Source organism: Drosophila innubila, chromosome X, assembly GCF_004354385.1.
Source record: "Drosophila innubila isolate TH190305 chromosome X, UK_Dinn_1.0, whole genome shotgun sequence".
Taxonomy (NCBI): Eukaryota; Metazoa; Arthropoda; class Insecta; order Diptera; family Drosophilidae; genus Drosophila; species Drosophila innubila.
Window position 1 is genome coordinate 10,465,257 of NC_047626.1, and position 26,972 is coordinate 10,492,228.

General features: G+C 35.3%; 1 protein-coding gene across 1 annotated transcript in view; it reads left to right on the forward strand.

Moving 5' to 3' along the window:
- LOC117780009 (innexin shaking-B) overlaps window positions 1–21,897 on the forward strand; it is a 64,169-nt gene extending 42,272 nt beyond the window's left edge. The window contains exons 5-9 of the mRNA XM_034616380.1: window positions 18,316–18,470; window positions 18,553–18,617; window positions 20,184–20,350; window positions 20,422–20,600; window positions 20,768–21,897. Of these exons, the coding sequence (XP_034472271.1) occupies window positions 18,316–18,470; window positions 18,553–18,617; window positions 20,184–20,350; window positions 20,422–20,600; window positions 20,768–20,960 (759 nt within the window). The 3' untranslated portion in view covers window positions 20,961–21,897. The remainder of the gene's footprint in view (window positions 1–18,315; window positions 18,471–18,552; window positions 18,618–20,183; window positions 20,351–20,421; window positions 20,601–20,767) is intronic.
- The last annotated feature ends 5,075 nt before the right edge of the window (window positions 21,898–26,972 follow it).

Genomic DNA, 26,972 nt, shown 5'->3' on the forward strand with positions numbered 1-26,972 from the left:
AGCTTTCAATTGCTTTCAAGTTGTATTAAAAGTTTTCTGTGCTTTTTGAAATTTTATGAGAAATATCTAAGCAATTTTGTATTAATACTTTTGTTCAAAAATAAGTTCAACTAAAATTGTTTTAGTTTTTCAAAACTTTTGAGGGAATTCAAATATATGCTGAATGCCTGTTATAAGGAGATGTTATTTATATGTCTAAATCAGAGTTATTTTCTTCTCGAGCTGAATGAAGGATTCCCTTGACCTAGCCCAACCAAAAACTGTTCGGCATAGACAGAAAGCTGCCACTTTCCAATCTTTGGCCAGCTGGTCGTCTGCAATGCATGCAGCCTGTCTGTGGCAGGTGTGTGTGTGTGTGTGTGTGTGGCAAGGTGGAAGGGGGCACGTCTAGCCAGGCATATCAAATCGCTTGGGAGTCTCTTGCTGTCGCGCTCACTTTCCTGGTGTTGCCTTTTGTTATTGAGCGGCGCCAAAAGCTCTTCCCAATACGAGTATCTTTGTTGATAACAATGATGATTATGGATTAATGCGGCATAGACATAAGTAGATGTAGACGCAGAAAAATCCATTACTCCCAGCATGATGTGTTCCCAAACCTAGTCCAGTCCTCACTCCTCAAACCTCACTTCCCGTTGCCCAGTCTAGAAACTCTTTGTAGCTATTCCTCAGCAGCCGGAAAAGCGAGGCGATGAGTGCGCAACTATTTTTGGAGCACCCGCCACAAAACTTATCAATTCTGTTGCTCTAACTGCAGGCAGCGCATCCCACCGCCTTACCCCCTACCCCTTGTCCCAACCTACATCTCCATCTCCATCCATATTATTATATTTGTATGTCTGTGCTATTTTGGGTAAAAAACAAAACGGGGAATGCAACCGCTTGACCCCGTTTAAACTTTACCGATGGGGCACACAGCACACAATTTAAAGAAAGAAGGGGATGGAGTAGAGGAGCAGGTGGGGGAGGGGGAGGGTCCGCTAGGGAGGCTTAGTTAATTGCTTGGATTGCGCTTCCTTGGGGCTGCGTTAATCTGAGCGTCTATTATCAATTTGATGCATGATCTGTCTGATATTTGTATTAATTTATTAAAGCAGCCTGTGCCCAACTTGTGGGCGGGGACAAGGCGGGGACAGCGGCGCCAAGAAAAAAAAATATATTGAAGAAAACAAAATAGAAAAAGTTCATTTAATTTACGAGGTATTTGGTGTGTGGCCAAAATTTGTAGTGCCCATATCGAAGACGCCTCTCTGGGGAATACCCAGCAAGCATGTCGTTAAATTATAATATCCTATTTAACAAATCATATTTCTTCTTGATCGCAACAACAACTGACGCAACCATTTGACATCTCGACCGGATCGGTTTGGATCGGAGCGAATCAAAGCGTCCGTCAACCATAAAATCTGCGTGTGCGGTTTTTCTTTTTATTTAGTTCTCATTTTTAGTGGGTGCTGATCATAAAATGGAAAATATCCATTACAAAACTCAAAGAGACTCAAGAGTCGAGGGTGCCCTAAAGATGGTCCCAGGTTCCCGGCACATTGTTTAGTTTTAAGCAGTGAATCGAACCGAAACAAATATAGGCTACGGATTCGGTTCCGGTACGTCCCGAAATGACTATTTCAGTAAAAGCTTCTTTTTCAGTTTTTTTCTTTTGGTTACGGTACCTGTACCGGTACGTTACGGTAAAGCAAATCAATTTTGAAACATTTTAAAATTTTAATATGTCGCTTTATAGTAAATATGACATCGAAACAGATAAACAGACCTAGGGAAACTCTACGAATTTAAGAATATTTGAATGCAGAATGTATTAAGAGGCCAAATCATGATCAAAATGACATTCCGCTTAAAAATCGGTTAAGTTTTGATCAAGTTATGACAGTTTGAAGTTGGTCAGACTGCGAACTTAGCCACTTTACAAGTACAAATTTTTGTTCAGTCTTACATGATTTTTTACAAAAAAATGAAAGGTCTCAGAATTAAGTTTAAAGTGTTGTTTTATACTAATTACGATATAAGGAGTTGGTTAAAAGTGAAAACTTGAGATTTAAAAATTTGAATTTTCAAAATTTCAAAGGGGGGACCCTTAGCATCGAAATCGAATCTTGGTCGAAAATAATAAAATTTTCTAAGTGAACAAAATTTAAATGCAGAATGAATTTAGAGGCCAAATCATGATCAAAATGACATTCCGTTTGAAAATCTATTCAGTTTTGATCAAGTTATGACAGTTTGAAGTTGGTCAGACTGCGGATTTAGCCACTTTACATGTCCAAATTTTTGTTAAATTTTACATGATTTTTTACAGAAAAATGAAAGGTCTCAGAATCAAGTTTAAAGTGTTGTTTTATACTAATTACGATATAAGGAGTTGGTTAAAAGTGAAAACTTGAGATTTAAAAATTTGAATTTTCAAAATTTCAAAGGGGGGACCCTTAGCATCGAAATCGAATCTTGGTCGAAAATAATAAAATTTTCTTAATGAACAAAATTTAAATGCAGAATGAATTTAGAGGCCAAATCATGATCAAAATGACTTTCCGTTTGAAAATCTATTCAGTTTTGATCAAGTTATGACAGTTTGAAGTTGGCCAGACTGCGGATTTAGCCACTTTACATGTCCAAATTTTTGTTTAATTTTACATAATTTTTTACAGAAAAATGAAAGGTCTCAGAATCAAGTTTAAAGTGTTGTTTTATACTAATTACGATATAAGGAGTTGGTTAAAAGTGAAAACTTGAGATTTAAAAATTTGAATTTTCAAAATTTCAAAGGGGGGACCCTTAGCATCGAAATCGAATCTTGGTCGAAAATAATAAAAATTTCTAAATGAACAAAGTTTAAATGCAGAATGAATTAAGAGGCCAAATCATGATCAAAATGACATTCCGTTTGAAAATCTATTCAGTTTTGATCAAGTTATGACAGTTGGAAGTTGGACAACTCTTTGATCTAGCAACTTTGTCCCAACCGTACCGGTACAAACTTTTCGGTATTCGGTTCTTGACAAAGAATTTTCTTTCGGTTACGGTTTTAGTTCCGGTACTCAAAATGAAACGGTTAGTTTCGGTTAACGGTTCCGGTACCGGTTCCGGTGTTATTCCCTGCTTTTAAGTAATGATAAGATCTTGTTGTCTCTCCTTATGTGCTTGTTTTAATGATCTCAGCTTCCAAAACTTCCTCTAATATATTTCTCTGAAACCGATATTAATAGATCTTGACCACAAGTAACTAAAATATTACTTTTTTCAAGTAATGGGTTGCAATTTTGTCTTTCAATCCTTATGCATTGTTCCCAAGTTATCCATTATATCAGGCAAAGGTGATCAATCATAGTGCCTACTATTCGAGAACATGATCAAATATATTAAATAGGAATTTTTTGAGTCCCATAATAGGATGCATAGTTTTACTGAATATTTCAAGGTTATCTGAGCAACATAATGAATTGACAATGGCCAATTTTGGCGACTATTTCACTTCACTTCCTAAAGCATTGGGCATTAGAAATAATGGAACATTTGGCGCAGGGCCCAGAGAACAAAGTGTTATGCATTTTACAATCCGACTATCCATATCCGTACTTGTACATTTTGTGCATTAATGAGCCGGGACTTTTCCGGCACAGACGACACGCCGCCTGCAACTGCACTAAAAGCTTGAGACTGAGACTGCGACTAAAACTGAGGCTGAGGCTGAGATGAAGGCTAAAACTGGCCAGAAAGAAATTTGTCTTAATGGCCGAATTATGCACAGAAATATTCTATTGTCTTTAGGCAGGCAACTCACGTAAACCCAAACCAATTGAATTTTAATGGGCACATCCGAAGAATGGGTATTCCCAGATTTCAGATTCCAATCCAACCTACATATTACACCATTCATAGTACTCGCCTATTGTTCCTGCATGGAGTGGGGAGAGGGGAGTGGGGGGAGGGGAAGATGCGGCAGCTGTCCATCATGGCGACATTTTGTGCTGCGACAAATGACAACTTAATCAAATCGCCAATGGATGTCAGACAGTTTTTATTTCCATAACTCCCCAAGTAATGCGCCTCTCAACTGGCAACTGGCAACTCTCGAATGGCAACTCTTGAATGGCAACTGTCAGCTGGCAGACCTTATTGATATGCTCCACATGTCGTCTGGGTGCAAAAATCAAAACACGCATAAATTCTATGCCCATATATCCTGGGCTGTCGCATGTGCCCATGTCCTGTGTCCCGTGTCCTGTGAAGCCTTTGTCTGCCTGATTGCAGCAATAATGAGCGGAAATCGCACAAGCAACAAGGAGACAAGTAGACAAACAGCTGGACAACAATGCAAGGAAACTTTGCGTCACGTATTCCCCAACTCATCCCCTCATCTTCTGCTCTCTTCCCCTTTTCACGACTCTGCTCTGCTCTGCTCTCGTCTCGTCTCCTTTTTCTATTTGCATTCAGTCTTTTGACTTTTGCTATGGTGTTTTTGTTTTTTTTGTTGATATTTGTGCATGTCGTTCTGTTGATAGTTGCGGATGTCTCGTGAGTACGCGAAATAAATATGAGCATCATGTAAATAGTTTGGACCAAGCACATTGGGCCCAAACTCATACTTTTGATATATAAAAAAGTGAGACTCGTTTGAAATTAGATTATAATTTAACAATAATATTATCGTCTTTATCTAAAAGGTTAAAGCTCAATTTTATTTCAATTAAAAAAGATTTTAATTGTTTAATAAAAATTAATTAATATTTACTCAAATAAATATTTCAAGTAAAATTCAAATCGATACTTTAAAGTTTAAACAATTGTTTACAGTCAAAAAAGTATAATGAAAAATAAATCAATTTGAAAAAGATTTTAATTGATTAATAAAAATTAATTAATATTTACTCATTTAAATATTTAATGTAAATTCAAATCGTTTACAGTCAAAAAAATATAATGAAAAATAAATCAATTTATAGACAATTTATTACAATTTATACAATTTTCTAGAAAACAAAAGTTTAATTTTTAAAATGTGGATTAATAGATTCTAAAAGGCGGACGTCATAACAACACTTAAACACACTTAATCTTATACGTCTGAGTAAATCAGAGTTTGGTGAAACATAAAAATAGAGAGCTGTATTGTTATAAAATTGTAAATTTTGATCAATTATGTATACTCCTTTATTTAAAAAAAAAATGAAATTCTGAAACTGAAGAATTTAATTGATATGCAGTATTTTATTTAATAGTTGTCGAATAAATTAAAAGATCCTAAAAAACATTTAAAAAAAATCTAGAATGGTGTAAATTTAAATATTTTGTTATTTATTGAGGAATTCGATATTATATTTTTTTAAATTTATTTTTAAGAATGTTTCTGATCAATTCATTTTGCCCCACTGTGCTTGTAAAGGCTGCGCGAGCCCATCGGCATTTGGTTAGGCGGTCTGCCAATCGCTATGGAACACTGATGCTAAGGCTGGAGCTGTCCATTGTAGTGTGTGTGTGTGTGTATGTGTGTATGTGTGTGTAGTGTGGTGTGTGGCGAGTATGCTCTTCTGGGCTGTTGGGTTGCTGGCCACAGGCTGTTGCAACAGCCACAACTACAACTACAACTACAGCTAGAATGATGAGTGTTTAGTATATCGAACGTTGTCGTCAGTTCATTGTTGTTTACAGCCAACAGCCAACAGCCAACATATACAACAAGCAACAGTGCGCTCACTCACACACACACACACACATATACACACACTCACACGCACACAAGCAGAATCACACAAGAAAGAGCCGACCGCCAAATGCAACATACAAAAGCATTGAGACAGAGACATCAACAAGCCGGAAGTGTACGAGTATGTGGCTCGCGAGTGAGATGGTCAGATGGTGAGAGAAAGAGAGAGCGAGAGCATAAATATGTAGATGTTGAGAGGCAGTGAGATAAATAGAAAGATAGAGATAGGAAAAGAGAGCGAGAGAGAGAGATGCAGCTGGCAATGGAAATGTTGACAGAGATCTGTCGGAGAGCGAGTTTTTGGCCAGCAGCAGCAGCAGCAGACCTGGCCGGGCCAACATTGGGGCCATTTCCGCAGTGTCTTTTAGGTTGGCGAGGCGAACGCGCGCGCGTTTTTCCTGCTGTGATCTCGAACCAACAGCCAAAACAGCCCAAAAGCCAAAAGTCCAACAGGCAACAGTCGAACAACGAATACGTGGAAAAGCGAGAAGCGTGAATCGGGAATCGGAAATCGGGAATTTGAAAGCGAGTATCGAAAGTGAAGAACAGACGCGACGGCAATTCACTTGTTTATTTCCTCAATTTTTTACGATTCTTTTGTTTTTTTTTTTTAAATCGACCTGCTCGAGTCAAAAGTGTCTGTTATCGGTCAATTTTTTTTTTCAATTTTTTTGTTCAATAAATGTGTCCTTCTGAGCAGTGCGATCGAAAAATGTGAAGCAGTCCTTGCACACGTGATGCAGCCGTCCGCAGGCTTCGTGCCCGCTCGTGACCGCGATCATCTGAATTTTTGGGTTATATTCTCTTCGTATACTTTTTGACGATCTGTTTGATATTTTCACAAAAGTCTCAGCAATTGCTCGCTGCATACAAATACTCATAATCGTGTTTGTTGTACTCGTACATACTACACTATATAGTATATAGTATAGGTATCTGTAGTCGTAATCGTTTGATATGCCCACCGCTCTGACCAGCGCTCCATCATAATTAACTCTACAAAGTAAATAAACGAACTGGCCAAATGGACCCGGCCATGTGTTTATGGTGCGAGGTGGTCGTGGCAACAGTTTCACATTCACATTCACAATCACAATCCACAATCCACAAGTCCAAAATTTCACATGGCATTTGTTTTTATTTTTGCAATATTTTGTTGCTGTCTTTTTTTTTTTTTGTGTTATTTTTTTTTATGCGGTGCACATGATGCGATGCCATGGGAAAGAGAAGGAGGGAAAAGGAGGGGAGAACTACATTGCTTGGTGTTCAATCACCCACGGTTTTCCGCCTTTAAACGACCACTCCCACCTCATTCAATACATTCGCAAAACCGAACATTTTTTGCCTTTGGCAGATCTCAGTGATTGTCGAAACGTTTTTACGTACACAAATTTTAATTTTTCATTTTATTTTTATATTTTATACAGGCGTCGACGTCGACGTCGACGTAGCTGTTGTTGTTGCTCTCGATCTTGTTGTAGTTGTTGTTGTTGTTGCTGTTGTTTTATATCATTCACACTTAGTTTAGAATGATAAATTAGGTTCGGGTCTCTTGTTTGTAAAAGCGTTGAAAGTTTTTCAATACTCAACTCGTTTGTTTTGTTGGAGGGAAGTTTTCATAAACTGAAACAAACAATTTTGTACATCCCGTTCCGGATGAATTAATTATGGGTAGTAAGAAGTGGCATAGATACATAATTGATAGAGTTATGATCTACCTTAACAAATAATTTAGATATCTCTGTACAGCATATTTTATTTTAATAACCAAAAGATTCGTTTGACAAAAGTCCCTGATTATTCAAAAATATTTATCAAATTTCTTCACATATTCGTTTTCTCTATATTGATGAATTCTCTATGGCTCACAGTAAAATTTGTATGTGATATTGATAGTATTGAAGTCCCACTGTACGCGTATATTATTTTTGTACTATTATTTCTATTTTTGTATAACTTCAATTCGTTGAACAAAAAACAAATAACCCAATTCCACTAATTGATTTCCGTAAATTTTGCCATACTTTTGATCTATTCGTATATACTTATATACATAAATATATATATACACTCATATAGTACGTGCATGTGGATATATGGGCATATGGTATTCTTTAAGAACTTAATCTTATCAACCTCAAACTGTCTGCTCGCCTTTGGCTTTCATATTTTTATTTCCACGTCTCCAAAATTATTTCAAAATCGTGTTTGTATTTTTTTTTATTAAATGTCTCGCAACCGCAAGAACAAAATGTCTGACAACTGGAGCTTAGGTCCAAAAACCCCATGACAAATCCATATAATTTAACAGAACGACTTTACAAAACAAAATTGTAATAACTAAAAATTAAATACGGTTTGGGTGCAACTTTGATATGTGTACTTTTCTAAATATTTTATTTATATATTGTTTCAATTAGTTGGATCACATTTAAAGAGATTTTGTTGAAATTAAAATATTAAAATAAATCAATTTTTTTGAGGCTTATCTCAATGATTTGATCTATATTAAAAATTTCATATGAATATTACATTCATTCATTCGCGATCACACTTGTTTTTGGATTCGCCGATGATCAGGCAAATCTCTGCTTTCTCTGCTCATTTTTCTTGTGATTTCTCATTACTCATTGCTCACATTTGTCAGGCGGCGAGGAAAACCCAATTAGTCATTGGGAAAGATGCCGAGCTCTGGGATTCCTATTTGATAGCTGCTCTTCTTCTAATTGTTGTTGTTGTTGTTGTTGTTGTTCATATTTTGTTGTCTTCCGCACAATTTGAAATCATAATTATAGATGCGTGTATTTAAATTTAGACTCGCATTGTTAGCGTCTCTCGTTTGTATAGAGCAAAGGGAATGGAAAGTGAAAATTAAAAAGTGGAACAAGCACAATAAAGAATTAGAAGGAGATGGAGAAGAAGAGGAAGAGGGAGTGGCAGAGGAAATGGAAGTGGAAGAGGAAGAGGGAAGGGCATGAAAATTAGAACTCGTTTAACTTAATTAGGCATGCGTAGCGACAACAAACAAATCGAAAAGTCTGAAAACTTGGGAATTTGGGAATTTGAAATAACTGGGCATTATCATGGAGAATGCCTGGCATATTTCCAAATGCCCTCGCCCCAAAATATTTGTTGAAATGTCAAGTGCAGTAGTTGCCGATACTAAAAGCGTATCATCATTTTATAAACAACAACGGGGAGCTGCCAACAACAACAACAGCAACAACAAATTACAAATTAAACACAAAACACAACACACAAACACAAACAAGAAGCGAGAAATGTTGCTGGAATAAAAACTTATGCGATTTGCTTGCTGTCAGCTTACGAAATTTAGACCTTCAGTTCGAACTGATTTCTGCGATCTGCGATCTACAATCGAGAATCTACGATCTTCATATATCTTAATATATTTACATGTAAATATCTTTGGGTCGATTTATCCATCTCCAGCTTGTTCTCAATGGAGTCTTCAGTTCACAGTTTGTAGTCAACATCGATCATCTCTTCAACACTTGATGGCGCGTTAATTATTGTGAAGCCTTCGCCATTGACTTTGCTTGGTTTATTAGGCCACGTGTGCGTATACGCAATTTTGTAGACGCATAGACGCAGACGTAGACGCAGACATAGACGTCGTTTTTTCGGTACGTTTTATTATGCCTTCGAACTCGGCAATTTGTTTATAAACATTGCAATTTTTAATTTTACTGTACTGTACATTGTACATTGTACTGTTGATTTGGTAGCAGCCCCAGCTGCGTCTGAGCATAAATTTATTAACATACATATGTATGAACCGATGGAAAGATAGATAGATGGATGGGGTGGAAGGGGGTGGAAGGACAACCCTAAGCCTATACGAACTGGAACTAGAAATGAAAGCCCATTTAATGCCACATTTTATTTATATGCTCGGCGCGTTTTTTATTTGTTTTGTTTCGTTACGAAATTTCAATTTCAGTTGCCGCTAAAATAAATATTTCTACATTGTTGTATAGAGAGTCGAACTGTTTCCAATTGCTTTTCAATAAACAAACTGAGGCGAGAGAGCTGCTGTGAAAATATTAAACAAAATTCGCACGTTTTTTTTTTTTTTCTATTTTAAAAATTTTTTGGCGCGTTTCGTTCGTTTGCTTTGATATTAATTTCGATTAATTTGATTTAAATTTGATTTATTACGTGTCGTCGTCATAGCAGAAGTGCAAAATGCTGATCAGAGATCAAATTTGAGCTCATCTAAAAACAATTAAATAGACGAAACAAATTTCAAAAGATAACAAAAGAATACACAAGAAGAGAAAACAAAATAATCAAAACCAAAGCAAAACATTAATTGAAGAATTCACCCAAAAATGCCAAGTTCTGTGAAAGTAAAACGCGTAACTAAAAAGTGTCGATCCAATCACTCCAGCCACGCAAATCCGACAAATCCGACCAATCAGACCAAGAACCAGCTGCTTCTTCACTTCTTTCGATCTCGATCCTTCCCCACAAATGGTCGAGCTGCATTTGCGTTTCGGGCCAAATCAGCTGACAATCAGCTGCCGATGATGGGATTGCCGCGCAAGAGAAAGAACTCCAATCCCGAAGCCTTAACGCGTATTTATCGATAGGCTGCTCTCACATATATCGAGTAGTAGTAGTAAATTCGAGAGTACAACACATAGATACTCACACATACGCACACACACACACAGATTGACAGAGATACCAATTGAGAATTGGTAAACACTCCGCGCGCTCTGTTTAACAAACCATGTTAGATATATTTCGTGGATTGAAAAACCTTGTAAAGGTCAGTCACGTTAAAACCGATTCGATAGTATTCCGCCTTCACTACTCAATAACTGTGATGATTCTGATGTCATTCTCGCTAATTATAACCACACGCCAGTATGTGGGTAATCCAATTGATTGTGTGCACACTAAAGATATTCCAGAGGACGTTCTTAACACATATTGTTGGATACAATCGACGTATACGCTCAAGAGTTTATTTTTGAAAAAGCAAGGCGTTTCGGTACCATACCCGGGTATTGGTAATTCCGATGGCGATCCCGCCGATAAAAAGCACTACAAATACTATCAGTGGGTGTGCTTTTGCCTATTTTTTCAGGTGAGTCTCCCCCATCGCTTTTCTCTATAGCATAAATAATAAAACCCAGCAGGAAAATGTTGCAACTAATAACAATTCGCTGTCTGTATGTGGGAAGCTATCAAATCTGTTACAATCGCTGTTTGTACTTTGAACTAAATATAATAATGTCTTTTATTAAGAGCTCATACCACTTTTTCTCAAGTTCTAATAAAGTTTTCGAACACGATCACTTTCTTAAAATCGTATTGTCGTATTTTACTATGCATAATTTAATTTTAGTTTGATTTTTAGCAGTAAAAGGAAAAGTAATTTGGATTCATGAAAACGTGAAAATGTTTTTATTTAATAGTTTTACAGACTTAAGAATTCAAGAAATATTAGATAACATTAAAAGAAGTATACATTGTGCAGAACTTATTCCACAATGGAATATCTATATTTAATTTTCTTTACTCGATTCTCCAATCAAAAAAAAATATATTATCGAGTCCGCATTAGCAATAATTAATTCAAATTTTTAAGTTTATTGAACCGTAAGCCGAAATCTGCATTCTGCAGAATTTTTAAATTAATTGAAACAGGAAAATTGCGTATCCGCCGTGGAGGCGACTGTTTATTTAATATTGACTGGATTCAAGACTCATTAGTTTAAAAAATGAAGGCTCACTGAAGACGAAAGGAAATTAAAAAGTGAAGAAACGATTCGATTCGATTTGATTTGATATTTACATTATATATAGTACACAAATTTTTAAGGTAGAATAAAAATTATCTGCTAAAAACGGGCTAAAACAGTCATACATTTAAGCTGTTCTGAGTGGTTTTTGTATTCTTGTTTTTTTGGTATAATTGGGATAACTCCCATTTCAAACTGATTAATTCCTTTGTTCTATGGACTTGTATTTCACAATGTGTGTGCTGTTTTAAAAGAGTAGATTGTGTTAATATTTCATCCAAACCAATTTTGATTTTTCTTAAACATTTAAGAATATATCGAACTGAAGAAGAAATCAATTAATATAACATCATTAGTGCAATTCAACTCTGTATGCAATTCTATTTAGCTAGACGTAAGTTTGTTGTATTTATGATTTTGCTTTTCACAAGCATCCCTGCTCTTGCTTTCGTCACCAGTGTGAAATCCTCTCTCCTTTGTTGCACTTTTGCGTTAATTCCTTGTCTGCATTTCAGTCATCGCCTGTCTGCAAGTAATTACATGCCGCAATTGAGTTGATTGTCGTGAGGCAAGCAGAACAATTTGATGGATTAAGTAATTAAGTGTGTTTCAGTGAGAGCACACACACACACTCACATACACACGCAGGCATTCTGATGTCTGAGACCCATTGTGATATACTTGTGTACATACTTATTATATGCATGTATGTATATGTATGTACGTGTATGAACGCGTACGTTTTTCTTTTCAATACAAATTTTAAATTTCCAAATATTTGTGCTACTTTTTGTTGTTGCTGTTATTGTTATTATTGTTATAATTGTTGTTGTTGCCTTTGCTGTTGTTGTAGGTCGGTCTTTGAAACGCTAGCCATAGCCAATGAATATGTTTAAACATGTCCATATAACCCGAATTGTTGCTGTTGCGAACATTTCACTTACGCACACTCAAGGCCAACAACAGTTGACTGGGCCGATAGTTTCACTTTGTTGTGACGTATGTGCTTACGTTATGCGAATACATACGTAATACGTCGATCGAATCACACACCAATTTTCAGATGTTTCGAATAAACTATATCAGCCCCTTGCACTCGCCAAATGCTTAGCTCTTTTTTGAAGACTTTATCATATCGAAATAAAATTACTAAGTGATTTCTATGCCTCTTTCCATTAAGCCAAGTGATTTTTTAGACTTTCATTTACTATACATATACAAGCAATTCCATCAGCTATGGATATTCTTATCTTAAGAAATAACTTCTTTTTTCTTGCTTTTTCCATTAGAATCAAAAACGCGACCCTTGACCCTTTCAAAAACTTCAACCTGTCATAACTTTGGCAAAACTTAACTTAACTTGCGAAATATATATTTTTGTATTATTTGTCGTCTATTTAAATCTGCATCAAAATTAAAAAGCTTAATTTTTTTCCATCACTGTTTTATTTTTTCCATACTTCTTAATTGACACTTAAAAGAATATAAGTGATTTGGGAAAACTCGATAAAGGTAACTTGATTTATCGATAACTCGATTTTTTTCCGATTTTAAACTCGATTCCCATTCCGATTCTACATTAGATTTTAAATATATTTTTCATTATATCTGTTAGTTATAGTAGTAAAAGAATATAAGTGATTTGGAAAAACTCGATAAATGTAACTTGATTTATCGACAACTCGATTTTTTTCCGATTTTAAGGTCGATTTCCATTCCGATTCTACATTCGATTTTAAATATATTTTTCATAATATCTGTTAGTTATAGTAAGCTTCTAAAGTTATATCTACTACTTAAATGGCCTTTTTTGTACAGTGGTGTTAAATTTGATTTTTAATCTTAAATAAACGGGCTTCAAAGACTGTCCTACAGTTACTTATGTATAGTGTTTGTATACCCGATTCTTTCACTAACATTTAGTAGCAAAATAATTTTTTAAGTGATTTAAGTAGTGATCAAATTTAATATTTTTTTTGAATGTGTACATTTTACACATATTTTTTTGTTATATATATACGATCCTTAAGTCTTCCGAAGTGATCTTAGGTATTCAAACTGCCCAAAAGATGCTCCATAGTACACGCTTGTCTATACTCGATATTGTTATCAAATGTATCTTATAAAGATTTTTAAGCTCGTCTTATTTTCTCAAGTGATCTTTAATAGTATTTAAATACCCGATCTTCTCATTCCCGCGCCTGCATTTGATGACATTGTTGTTCTTGTTTTCTATGCTCTTTCTCATTCGAGTATGTTTCATGTTTCCGATCGCGAGTCGTGAGTTTCTGGTGGCGAGGGGTGCTGCATGATTACACAATAATATATCTTCCCGCTAACAATGTACAAATATTAAATGTATATTTTTATCACACTTTTGTCACAGTCGCCACTCGTTGGGTTCTGTGTTTGTTGAATACGAGGAGGAAGGAGAGGTAGGTAGGGTATTTATATGCTTCGGCTTTGGCTTCGGCTCGTCGCGTTTCTCGGTTAGTGTCACAGTGGCGATTATAGACGTCGCCGTCATAGTCACCCAAATACCTATAAATACATTTATTATGGTATTCTCCCTGCTTAATGACGCGTAGACGGCGTTTCTATAATTTACACATTTCCATTCTGCTTAATTTGTGGATTTATTAATAAAAGCGACGGGTGCGACCTGAAATCGAATACAATGCATCGATATTCACTCGCACTTGGTGAAGTAAATATGAATATGTTATAAAGCATCTGCAACCTGGATAAAAATACTCAAATATACACCTACATACATATCTCCCATGTATGCATGTAGAAGAAGATAAATAATAAAAGCCAACGATCATAAATGATATGGGAAAACAAGAAAAGACATAAATCGATGGACAACATCTCGGGTATAACACCTGGAACGAGACTCTAGTTAACAGAATTAGCCCCCAAATATTGTACGAGTCGATGCGACAGATGGACGGGTGAATGGATCTCAGGACGAGTGATGGCTGAGGCAAGCGGGGGGATCAATCATCTGCTGATCGGCGATTGATCGCGCTCGCTAATGGCCAGACCATTAAGTTGGACAGTGCAGCTATAAAATTTAAAAGCAAAATTGCTTGCAACAAGCCATCATTATCATCATGATCATGTTTTAATTTCTATCTACGGTTCGGATCGGATCGGTTTGGATCGTCTTCGATCATATCGATCAAGCGTTCCCCTCAGATATGTCAAAAATCAGAATTTTTCTTTGCCTAGCTGGATCTGGATATTTATTGAAAAGGCACAGACAAACATAAAAGTGAAAAAAAAAATAATAATTCTGGCCAAATGCCAACACAATGCCGAAACAGAAATCTAGCCCCAATGGAATGGAATGGGAGAGGGATGCGTTACTTTCCACTGGGATGAGATGGGATGCGATGGGTTGGGATGGGATGGGGGCTTGGTCTGTTTTTGGGTTGGGGATCGTATGCGTTAGGGAGACGGGTTGGCAGCATGACGCCGACGACGGCTGGACTCCCCAACAGAGTTGCATGGACATGTGTTTATATTTGACTTATGTGGTTTTATTTTTGTTCGCACTAACCGAACAGGGTGTGGGCAGCCAACACGGAACCTGGGATCAGGCAACAGGCAACGGGTTAGCTGACAAACTAACAAACAAACAGACTCTCTGCCACATTGTCTTTGGAGTAGACGGGCAGACCGCCCACACTTGGACTCTGGATATTCGAGTTTGGACTCGTTCTTGGGCCATCATAAGATGTGAACATCTTTTGCGTAATTGAAAATGCAAATATTTCCCTTTCAGCGTCATTACTGTGCGCACAGTGGTGTAGAGTCTATTGTCTTGAATATATTTAAATTTCATAAGTAATTTATTTGAAATCATCAATTTCATACTGATTGCTCTGAACTGAACAATGTGCACACATTTTCGAGACTTTTCTATAAATACACAGTTTTATGGAGTGTGTAAAACGAGCTACACAAGTGATATTTTAGAAGTTTGCCTGGCGAATATATATTTATTACTCGACTCTTTTATGAGCATGAGATATAGGGGCATTCTGAAGGCCCTGTATTTATTTTAGTGTCTCTACGAGGCAGTTGCAGATCATTTACTTAAATTACTACCAGCTGGTTCATTTATTCGAGTATAATTAAGAAAAACCATTTCCAATTCCATTTCAATTTCTGTCTTTGCATTTTGATATTTAAAACGAAGAGAAAGAAGCCAGGTTTATGCTTGATTTTAGAAAAACTTCAGTTCTCATAAACCAGAAATCGAAATAAATGGTGGCATTGGAAATTTCTTGAAATCGTGAATTACTTTTAATGTGTATTAAATGCTTTTTTAAATCAGAAAATGCTATACGACACTTTTTGAAATTCATATATTAAATACTGTAGAAGGATAAAGAGTTGAACAAGGATTAACAAAAAATACAATATCGATAGAATTATTTTTTGTGTATTTTTAAGCTTTATTCGAAGATTTAAAGCAGATGTGAACGCCTAGATCTCAGAGACCTTAAGAGATAAGAGATATCAATAGCGTTGAAGCAGTTCAATTCGCGAAAAACCACAGCAAACACAGTTTTTAAGATAGAACAGTTTTTCTGGTAATTAACGTTAGCTTTTAATGTTCTCTATTATCATACTTAATCGCAGCAAGATCGGACAAGTAGAACGGCAGTAATAGCTAACGAAAGTTATTAAAAATTAAGGCAATACAAGCACCCAAAAGTATGCAGTAGTTTTTATTAGACAGTGATTTCCATAAAGTACTTTAATATATATTGAAATAAGTTACGGGTATTCTTTGGTCGGTATCTGCGACTTGTTTTCTTCTCCTGTTTCTTGTCGTCTTTTATGCCACTGTTCTGTGGCAGAAGAGGCAATCTTTTGTGTTGACCGTCGACTTTTCTGCAGCAGAGGCATCGCCAGAGGGAAGGGGCAGCAGCAGAGGTTGAGGCAGAGGCAGCAGCAGAGGCTGAGGCAGAGACTGAGGCTGAAGCAGAGGCATAAGCAGAGACTGAGGCAGAGGCATAAGCAGAAAGGCAGCGGCTGCTTTTGGCTTTTACTTTATTTTGCTTTGATTGCAGTTGCATTTATGCGATGTTTTTATGGCAATTTGAACGCTTGCCAAATTGCTTTTCATACACACGCATGTGCGTCTTATGCCTTCTTGCCTCCTTGCCCCCTTTGGCCTCCGTTTGCCCTTTGGCCAGCACCCACAAAGATTTCGGTTGTTATTCTTATTACTGTTGCATGTCGTCGCGCCAAAACAATTTTGCAAGGCCGAGATGCAGACAGAGACAGATATACAAACATTTATTTAGCATGGAGGAGCGAAAGAGATGCACATAGGAAGAGAAATAGATTTGTGGCCATAGAAAGAAAGAAAGGGCAAGCCCATAAGGGAAATGGCAAGCGTTGTTGTTGGCCCAAAACACTGAGGTTAAAACACAACTCGCCTAAGGCCAAAAGCACATCAAACGCATCATTTGACTTCCGGCAAGGCGTTGCAAGCTGTGAGCACATCACTTGTCCATTTGTTGTTGTTGTTGTTATTTTTATTGTTGTTGTTGTTGTTGTCAGAAGGCGATACAATGTGCCACAGATGTTGGCCGGCCATAAAACTATGCGGCGACGCCAATTTCAATTCTATACTCATATTGTTGCAACAGGCGCAAAATAATGCAAAATTTCGTGGCAACAAGCACGTTCGCCCCCGCCCCCGCACCCACACTCGGGGTTCCATATTCCCACATCTTCCAATTTCCATTCCCCATTCTTCCAATTGGTGGTGACGTTCGAGTTCGAGTCGAGTAGATGATTAGACTCATAGACGAGTACGAGTACTCATAGTTATTTTAGCATTTGCCAAATGAGAATTCAAATTAAAATGTATATGAAAATGAAAATGACAGGGAATGAAATGGAAAATCTTCTGAATGGGCTCACTGTGCAGAAAGATTGGCGCAGACAGCCGCCATTTGGGCGCCCACTAAACAAACCGAAACTAAAACTGAACTCTCACCTCGACGGGCATTAGAAACTGCGACATGTGCTAAGCCTGATGTCTGTCTGGTCTGGGTGGGATTAGCACCTGCCCACATGGAGGAGAGACCGAAGATGCTGAGACTGATGCTGCCAAAGTAAACAACATTTGCACAATCTAGCGTCTAATTTACGATACAAGTTATTATTAATTTGTCATCAGAGCGCACATAAATACCAAAAGACTGACAGAGATCCATATAATTGGGCAAGATTTAAGTCTTTGCCGCTGTCTGTTGGGTTTATAGTCATTGTTATACCATCTCTCTCTCTCTTGCTCTCTCTCTCTCTCTCATTTTTGATCATTCCAAGTATAATATTTATGTTCTATTCTATTCTTTTCATTTAATTTTTTTTATTTATTCAACGCATCGCATGATTTGGTTGTGTTTCGCTAATGGATCACGGCTAATTGTTTTGATGACACGTCTATAAATACTTACATATAGACAGACGGACAGACAGACAGACGGACAGACGGACTGAAATTAGCAAATAAGTAATAATGCATGAGAGCATCTATCGTTTAGGAAGGTCATCCAAAGGCGATCTTAAGTATATAATGTCTTTGGCATTGCTCTAACTGGAATTACGAGCTGTTCATTTCGATCTTGTACCGCAAAAGCAGCTGGCGATTGTCACTTGTCAAATTAAAGCGCTTTTACGACAATTCCAATGCGACTGACAGACGCCCACACACTCACCTTTATACGCAGCTCTCTCTTGCTCATTCTCTCTCTCTCACGCTCTCTTTTACGCTCTTTGTCTTTGCAGGCAATCTTATTTTACACACCAAGATGGCTGTGGAAATCTTGGGAGGGTGGCAAGATTCATGCGCTCATCATGGACTTAGATATAGGCATTTGTTCCGAAGCCGAGAAAAAACAAAAAAAGAAATTACTTTTAGATTATTTATGGGAAAATTTAAGGTAAGAGCACACATATCTTTTAGCATCTAATCTATTTAAATCTAAAAAAATATTTGCAAACTCAATAATGTTTTCTTTTCAGATATCACAATTGGTGGGCGTATAGATACTACGTGTGTGAGCTTCTTGCCCTAATAAATGTGATAGGTGAGTAACTGGAGCAATGGCAATAACAACAGCAATGATCATGATCATGATCAGATGCTGATGCATTTGCAGGTGCAGGGAACTGTTCCAGTTTCCAGCAATTTAATAAACAAATTTGGGGTTAACCACAACACAATATCCAAAGTCATAGCATACGTGTACTCGTGCGTATACGTAATGTAGTATGTATACGTTATAGACTCACTCAATATTCCGTGGAAAATCAATGACGAATTTTTATCGACTGACCGAACCAGCAGCCGCATCAAAATAAACAAATTTTTACTCATCGCATTTCGCATTACGGAATTCGGAATTTGGATTCCTGACTTCAATTTGCGGACAACGTTTCGCTGCCACGTGCGCTGAAATCTGATTTCTGACAAAATAATTAACTGTCAGAAAACATAAAAAATTAAAGAAATAAACAATTATCGATCGATGAGACTAATACAAAAATGTACACGTATTGTGAGATGCACGGGGTTCAGGTCCAAAGTCTTGTCTAATTGAATCTTGACGTTTGATTGACCTCAACTACTAATGCCCCTGGAATACCCTACACAGAGTCTAACCAACTCAAAACAGTGAAATTCTGAAAAAATTACATCTATTTGGGATCGATTTTGGATTGAATATATTGAAATTACTATATAAACGTGTAGTACAGTTGGGGGCATGATTTTTAAGTGAAAACTGATCAATTAACACAAAATTAACAAAATTAAATTAACGATTAACATCAAAATAAATTTGGTTCATTTTTTTTAAACATATTTTCAATCCATCAACTGGTAAAGAGTTGAAATTTCAACCGAAAAACAATTGTATATTGTAGTATGAGTTTGTCATTAATATAATTTTATCAATAATCCGAATCAATCAGCGCGATGATCTCAGAACTTAGATATCCCACATTTAAGTATAGACTGTTAAAATATGTTAACGCATCGATTTAAAAACATTATTTACATAATATCGAAGACTCAATTTATTGCTTCTTCTTTTGAAGTTTTCAATTCACAATAATTTCCCATTTGCGGAATTGAAAATTGAGCTGAAATACTTGAACTGCCTTTTGGGCTTTACAAAATACTATATTCGAAATGTTCACACGTTTCTAGATTTAATTAATTTGGAAGCTTCTCGTTAAAGCCCAAGATACATTATCTCATTGACTGGTCTTTCTGGGAATTCAATTGAATCGAACAGGATAAATAAATATATCGAGAAAAACGTTCAATTACAGAAGAGACCATGTTAATAATGTAGCTGGCATTTCATTCATTTCAATAATTGAGCGGAATCATTTACAAGATTTTTAACAATAACACATTTCTCTGAGATCATACTTACACACACACATATAACATACATGTGTATATGCGAATGTATATAAATATGTGTGAGTGTAAGGCAGCAATGAACCCATAAATTAGAGCTGTCAATTAATCTCTTTTTAGATAAACATTGACCACACAACGTATACTACGTCTGTGTATATATCGTACTTATAACCGATATATATATATACTATATGTATAAAATTTTTGTTGTATTTGTCAGGTCAAATGTTTCTTATGAATCGATTTTTCGATGGCGAATTTATGACATTTGGCTTGGATGTGATAGATTATATGGAGACCGATCAGGAAGATCGCATGGATCCGATGATTTACATATTTCCCAGAATGACCAAATGTACATTTTTTAAATATGGTTCAAGTGGGGAGGTGAGTGCCTAATGGCCTACACTCTGATCGAAATACATATTAATTTCAATTTATCGTTTTCGTTTTTATAGGTGGAGAAACACGACGCCATTTGCATTTTACCATTAAATGTTGTTAATGAGAAAATTTACATTTTTCTTTGGTTTTGGTTCATATTATTAACGTTACTCACATTATTAACGCTAATATACAGGGTGGTTATTATATTCTCGCCTCGAATGAGGGTCTATTTATTTCGAATGCGATTTAGGTAAGTCCGTGTTCCCAAATATCGAATCAAATACATATGTATGTACTATCTATTGTACAATATGTATATGTATATGTGCATATTATATGCGATTATTACAAATCGATATTCATATATTTCTTTTATCTCTTTTATATCTATTTTTTGTTTTTGTTTTTGTACTTTAGGTTAGTGCGTCGAGACGCTATTGAAATAATCGTTCGTCGTTCCAAGATGGGCGATTGGTTTTTGTTGTATTTACTAGGTGAAAATATAGATACAGTTATATTTCGTGATGTTGTACAGGACTTAGCGAATCGTTTAGGACATAACCAACACCATAGGGTGCCTGGATTGAAAGGTGAAATACAGGATGCATGATATTGGGAGTATTAGAAACAATACAAAATGCAATATGTCGTCTCCATATAAATGCAACAACTACAACTACAACAACAACAACAGCATTCAACTGTTTAGTACAACAACAACAGCAGCAGCCGCTTCATAAGTTCAAAATAAAACTGATAAAAAAACGTATCTTACAAATACAACCAAAAAAACTATCGTCAATGCTAACACATCGAAGTCATTTTCAATCACAAATGCAAACAGCATAGCTTGCAAGAGAGTAAAGTACAGGGACACCTCGATAAACAATAACGATAATGATAACGACATGGATAGACACATAATGATAAAGCATATACAAAATTAGAGTATCAATAGAACCAACCACAACACAACGAATGTAAGCGGACTTAACCGAACCACAAGCGAAAGATTAAGAAGCAAGGCAAACGAATCAACCAACAACGAATATTAAAAGAAGAAGAAATCACAGATAAAGATAGAAGACCAATCATGAGAAGCAGCAGGATAAGGAGAATGTGGACGCAGCTGCAGCAGCAGAAGCAGTTGCAGCCACAGGATGCAGCAAGCAGATGCACGTGGCGAATGCGTCTGTGTGCGTATCCCATGGATTCAAGTCAAGAAGTTACGAAAATAGAAGTTGCCCAAGGACAAGAACAAAGTGTGTGAACAACAACAAACACAAGAAACAAGCAAAAAGCAGAAGGAAGCGAAAGGAAGCGACAAGAAAGGCACAGCAAGGAATGGAAGGAACTCTCTAACTCTCTATCATACTCACATGCAAACATATAAAAACATACACACACACACACACAAACACACACACAAGAGCACAAGACATTTAAGCGGCATTACTCATACGCCCCGTAGACGCTGAGACCATCACACATCTGAATTCACCGCACACCACCCCGCACTTTGCTTGTCATGCAGCAACACAACAAAACACCAACGAAGTCGAGACGACGGCCGCGTATAATTGCATTTCTGTATTAACGACAAACCAACATCAACAACATCAGCACTCTTTTAACACCAGCAACAGCAACAGCAACAACATCGAATGAGCAGCAACAACATCGAAATGAGCTGCAAACTGTTTCATATAAAAAAGAATCAGAGAATATTCTCTGTCTCTCTCATCTAGCGAAATATGATGGAAATAAGAAAAAAGATAATAGAATGAAAAGATAACTAAGTAGGAGCAAGATAAGCGAAAGGAGTAGAAGAAGTGAAGGTAAATTAGTAATGCGAAAAGCAAATAAAAAATATGAAAGCAGGCAAAAACAAAAGTTTAATTAAATTAAATTCAATTCAATTAAAATCACTTATTATATTTATTATAATATTAATTAAAATAATAATAATTATGATAATAATAACGAAAGTAAAACAAAAAAATGATATCTTGAAGTGTTCATGTATTCGAATGTAGGTTAACTAAGTACAGCATATAAATAATTCTAAATATAATACATACATATATATACACGCATACACATACATATATGTATATACAAGTATATGGTGTACTTATACATATATGTATAAATATATAAGTAAATAAAGATAAACAAACGTTTTTTTTTTGTCTAAATCTAAGCATTTGTATTACCCGCTAAAGAACAAAAAAAAATATATATAAATATATATATACATATATATATATATATATAAAACAGGAACACGAAAAAACACAAAAACAAAACCAATTTTGTATACAAGAAGAAGAACAAAACAAAAAACCAAAAAAAAAAACAACAACAAAAACAAAAAAGTACTCAAAGCAACAAATATGAAATGAAATGATACCAAACTAAATGTAAAGAACAACAAAAAATATCAGTAAATATCAGCGACAGTTCAGTAAATCAGAATAAAATACAAAAACAAAAACAAAAAAAAAAACACTACAAGAAATACGCATAAAATACCACAAAACAAAACAAAATGAGAATGAAATCAATTTAAAATCCGAGGATACTTACATTTACAAGCATACCTACATAAATACAAAAATACATGCATTCATACATAGTTTAATTAGGTCAAACTATAGCGCGCATCATTATATAACCATTATAATAATAATAACAACAACAACAACAACAACACAAAACAGACGGACAGAAGAAACACTCATGGAGCATATTTTTAACTGCATTAATAGAATCGGTGAATCGGTGAATCGTTGGAATCGGAAATGAGAACGAAAGCTAATTTCCAAATTATTATTAATCATGTTACATGTTCACAAAAGTTAAGGGTTTTTAAGCTCAGATGCATTCATAACATAAATCAATTAAATTCAACCAAAAAAGCTGAACAAATAGTTTATAATATTCCCAAAAGATAAAATGATAAAAAATAATAATGCGATAATATTAAGCATATATCATTATTCACTACTATAGACCAAGAAAAGAGAAGCTAATGATTTGCCATTAATTGATTGCAGAGCATTAAAGTCACACCCCCACAAATAGAAACACCCCCCACACAGACGTAATGAATGCTTATTTTGTTAACTCACATTGGCATTGCAACTACTCGAGAGAGGGAAAGAGAGAGAGAGAGAGAAAGAGCGGGACAATATACTCTCTATCATCTACACAGCGAGTACAATCTCTGAGAAATACTTAAATATCTTAGATCTTCTCATTCACATCGAATTGACCACATCTTGTGCTACAAATTGTAATATCCGTCCAGAAAACTTTTTGAAGCGCACTTTTTTTGTAAGATCATTGCATTATCTTGACCATTTTATGTTCCCAAAATGGAAATCTGCTGTAAATCTCATTTACTCGTACATTTCGCACTTGGTTGATACGAATACTCGTATCCTTCTCACATCAAATATCAACTGCAAAAGGACCAAACTAAGTCACAAACGCCTCAAAAGTTTTCTTCTCAACTTATCCAGTTCAATCCAAGACTCAGTTGCTTTCTCCCTCTAACTGTCCCACTGTCCCCACTCCTATTTTAACAAAGGACGATTAAAGACGTATCAGATATCAGACACAGCCAAAGAAGCCAAGCCAATAAATACACGTAAATGTCACTGCCAGCTATACAGTTAAAAACATATACTCGTACATACTATCGTATATATGTAGTTAAAGACTCGTACTTACTCGTAGATCGAACCTCTCGGAAGCAGCTGCAATGCCAAAATCGATAACTCAATTCAACGTAGTACTTATAAGGCAACTAAACTCAAATCCGGAATCTCACACTGAAAGATTTGGTGGCACTTCATTAAGGTTCCTTCAGTCACGCTCAGCCTACTCACACAGCAATTAATTAACAATTTACACGTATTTATTGATTTTCCTATTGTTAAATTTTTTTAAAACATTTTTTTATTCATGACAGCATATTCAAAGACGCATTAGATTTTAGCTAACGAGGTTTGAAGATAATAAAAATGAAATGAAAAATTGAAATTTTAATTTCTAGGTCGCTATACAACTTAATAGAGAAAAAAAACACAATAATTATAACAATAAATGATAGCGATTACGATAACGATAACAAGTAATTTTAGCGTATTTTTTTTAACTGCTTATAGCCAAATATGTGTAAGCCTAAAACCTAGTTAAAGAAACGTAATGACAAAACTTGGTCTAGCAGGAAACTAAAAACTGGAAAAATGGGAAAACAACAAAAAAAAATTAGTTTGTTGAGGTTGTTTTTTTTTTTTTTGATCTTGAGTATTGAATGAAAAAGAAACAGAAGATGAAGAGAACAAGTAATAAAATTGAATACAAACTAAATCTATGCAATACTGAAGGAAACCATGTAAAAATCATATATATAAAAAAAAAATAGTGAATAATCAATGATAATTGATAAATGATATTTAATGTAATTTTATGGAAAAACAGTGAAAAAACATAATTACTTATGTATGAGTAATGGAAATGCTATGCATAATACAAGGATATTGCCATTAGTTGTTAGTGTTAATGCGATACGTATGTATGGTCTATATAAAGATAGCCCTAAGATGAATGAATATCTATCCATCTATCTATCTGTATATGAACTCAGCTCATAATACTTACATAACATATGTACATGCAATACATACTTACATATGTACTTATGAAATGTGTAACTCAACTTGAACTAAAAGCAATTGTAAAATATCGTAACTCATCGAGTACCGAGTGTCGAATATCGGATATCGACTATCGAACATTGATCATCGAATATCGAGATTCATAATCGTAACGTGTTCTTTTTCCAATGCAAAACTTTATTTTTCAAAGTGTTTGCCGCAATATTAACTACGATCCAAGAACAAAAATAATAAAAATAATTATAATAATGATAAATGAAAATACAAACTGTATTAGCTACGAGTATAATTAGTACTAATAAGTACATAAGCATGAGAACATTTCATAACTAGATGAAAAACCCCCTAGAAGCAATAAGCATCTGGCAGAATTTTTGACTTTCGCCAACCTCCATAATGAGTGACTTCTCACATTTGCCTCCACACAAACACAATCGATTCTCTCACAGTCTACAGTCTACAGTCTACTGTCTACTGTCCACTGTCTATAGTCCAACCTATATGTATATCTGAACCTCTTTGCTTTTCCAGCACTGGCAATTGGCACTGGGCGTGTCCTTTATAAGGCAACAGGAGCAATAAATGTGACAACGAACTTTGACAAAATCCCTTCTCAACTTATCTAATTACTTACTATATATCGAGTATATAGCTACTTTTATGCACAGGGTGCTCTTTGAATCTCACACTCAAACTTAGCCTCAAAATAATTATCAATTTTTTTCTTTTGTTTTGTTTTGTTTTGTTTTGTTTTGTTCGACTTGGTTCGATGTTCATAAGAACTATTTGGTCTACTTTGTATGTAGTATGTATTTATGTGTCCTATGTCATTTCTGTATGTCGTTGCATAGTTTAGTTCATACCCTTTAGTTTAATACTCTATTTATTTATATATTTTTATTTTATTTTCTTAATTTTCCTTGTTTCTTCGACAATAAAACGAATACATATCATTGTTTATTGACTTTTATTTAAATATTTACCAAAGTTACAGCTTGAAATGGTGAGATTTACATACGCTCCACGATTTACACTTTTGCCTTGACTTACTTGAATCTACACTCCACTTTTCTCCGATCCCCAACACTGAAGTTCTCTCAGCACACTCAGCACATCGCCAGACAGTAAAAGTAGGTCAATTTTCTCAGATCAACAATTATCGAAGTATATTGGTGAAATTTTCTCAAGTTATATTTTAAATAAAATACATTTAATTATGACAAATTCTTAGAAAAATGCAATAAAATTTAGTTAAATTCTTGAAAAACATGACAAAATAATAGTAATTATAATAATATTAATGATAACAATAATAACAATGCAAATAGTGCAAAACTTTTTATTAGAACAAAACGTTTTTTAATGTAAACTAATGAAAATCCAAATCGAAATTGTATAAATAAAAAAAAAAAAAGTAATAATAAAATATAAATACATGAAAATCTGAAACTGCCAATTCACATTCTCAGACAAGTTTAGTAAAATATTCGACAAGTAAAGTAAAAAGAAGCCTACAAGCATATTAAATTTAACAATATACAATACTTACTTATATACAATGCATACATAAACATTGAAATTGAAATTGAAAACAATGAAAATTGAAATTGCTGAATATTTAGATGAAAAACCAAATGAAATGGAATAACCTGTAGGCGTGTGTATGTACCACTTGGTTCACTTGGTTGGATGCTTAGTTAGGAGCATGGTTCAGATACTTTTTTATCAGTTGAAGTTCGAATTCGCGTATCATTTTAGTTTTCATTTGGGATTCGGGATTTAAGAAACTGTTGCCATGTGTTTTGGGTTCGGGCTTTTCTTCAATTTAATAGGTATGTGTGTGCGTGTGTGTGTGAGTGTATGTCCATGTGTGTGTGTGTGTGTGTATGTGTGTGCGAATCAGCGTGCATGTGTATGTGTATGTACTATGTGTG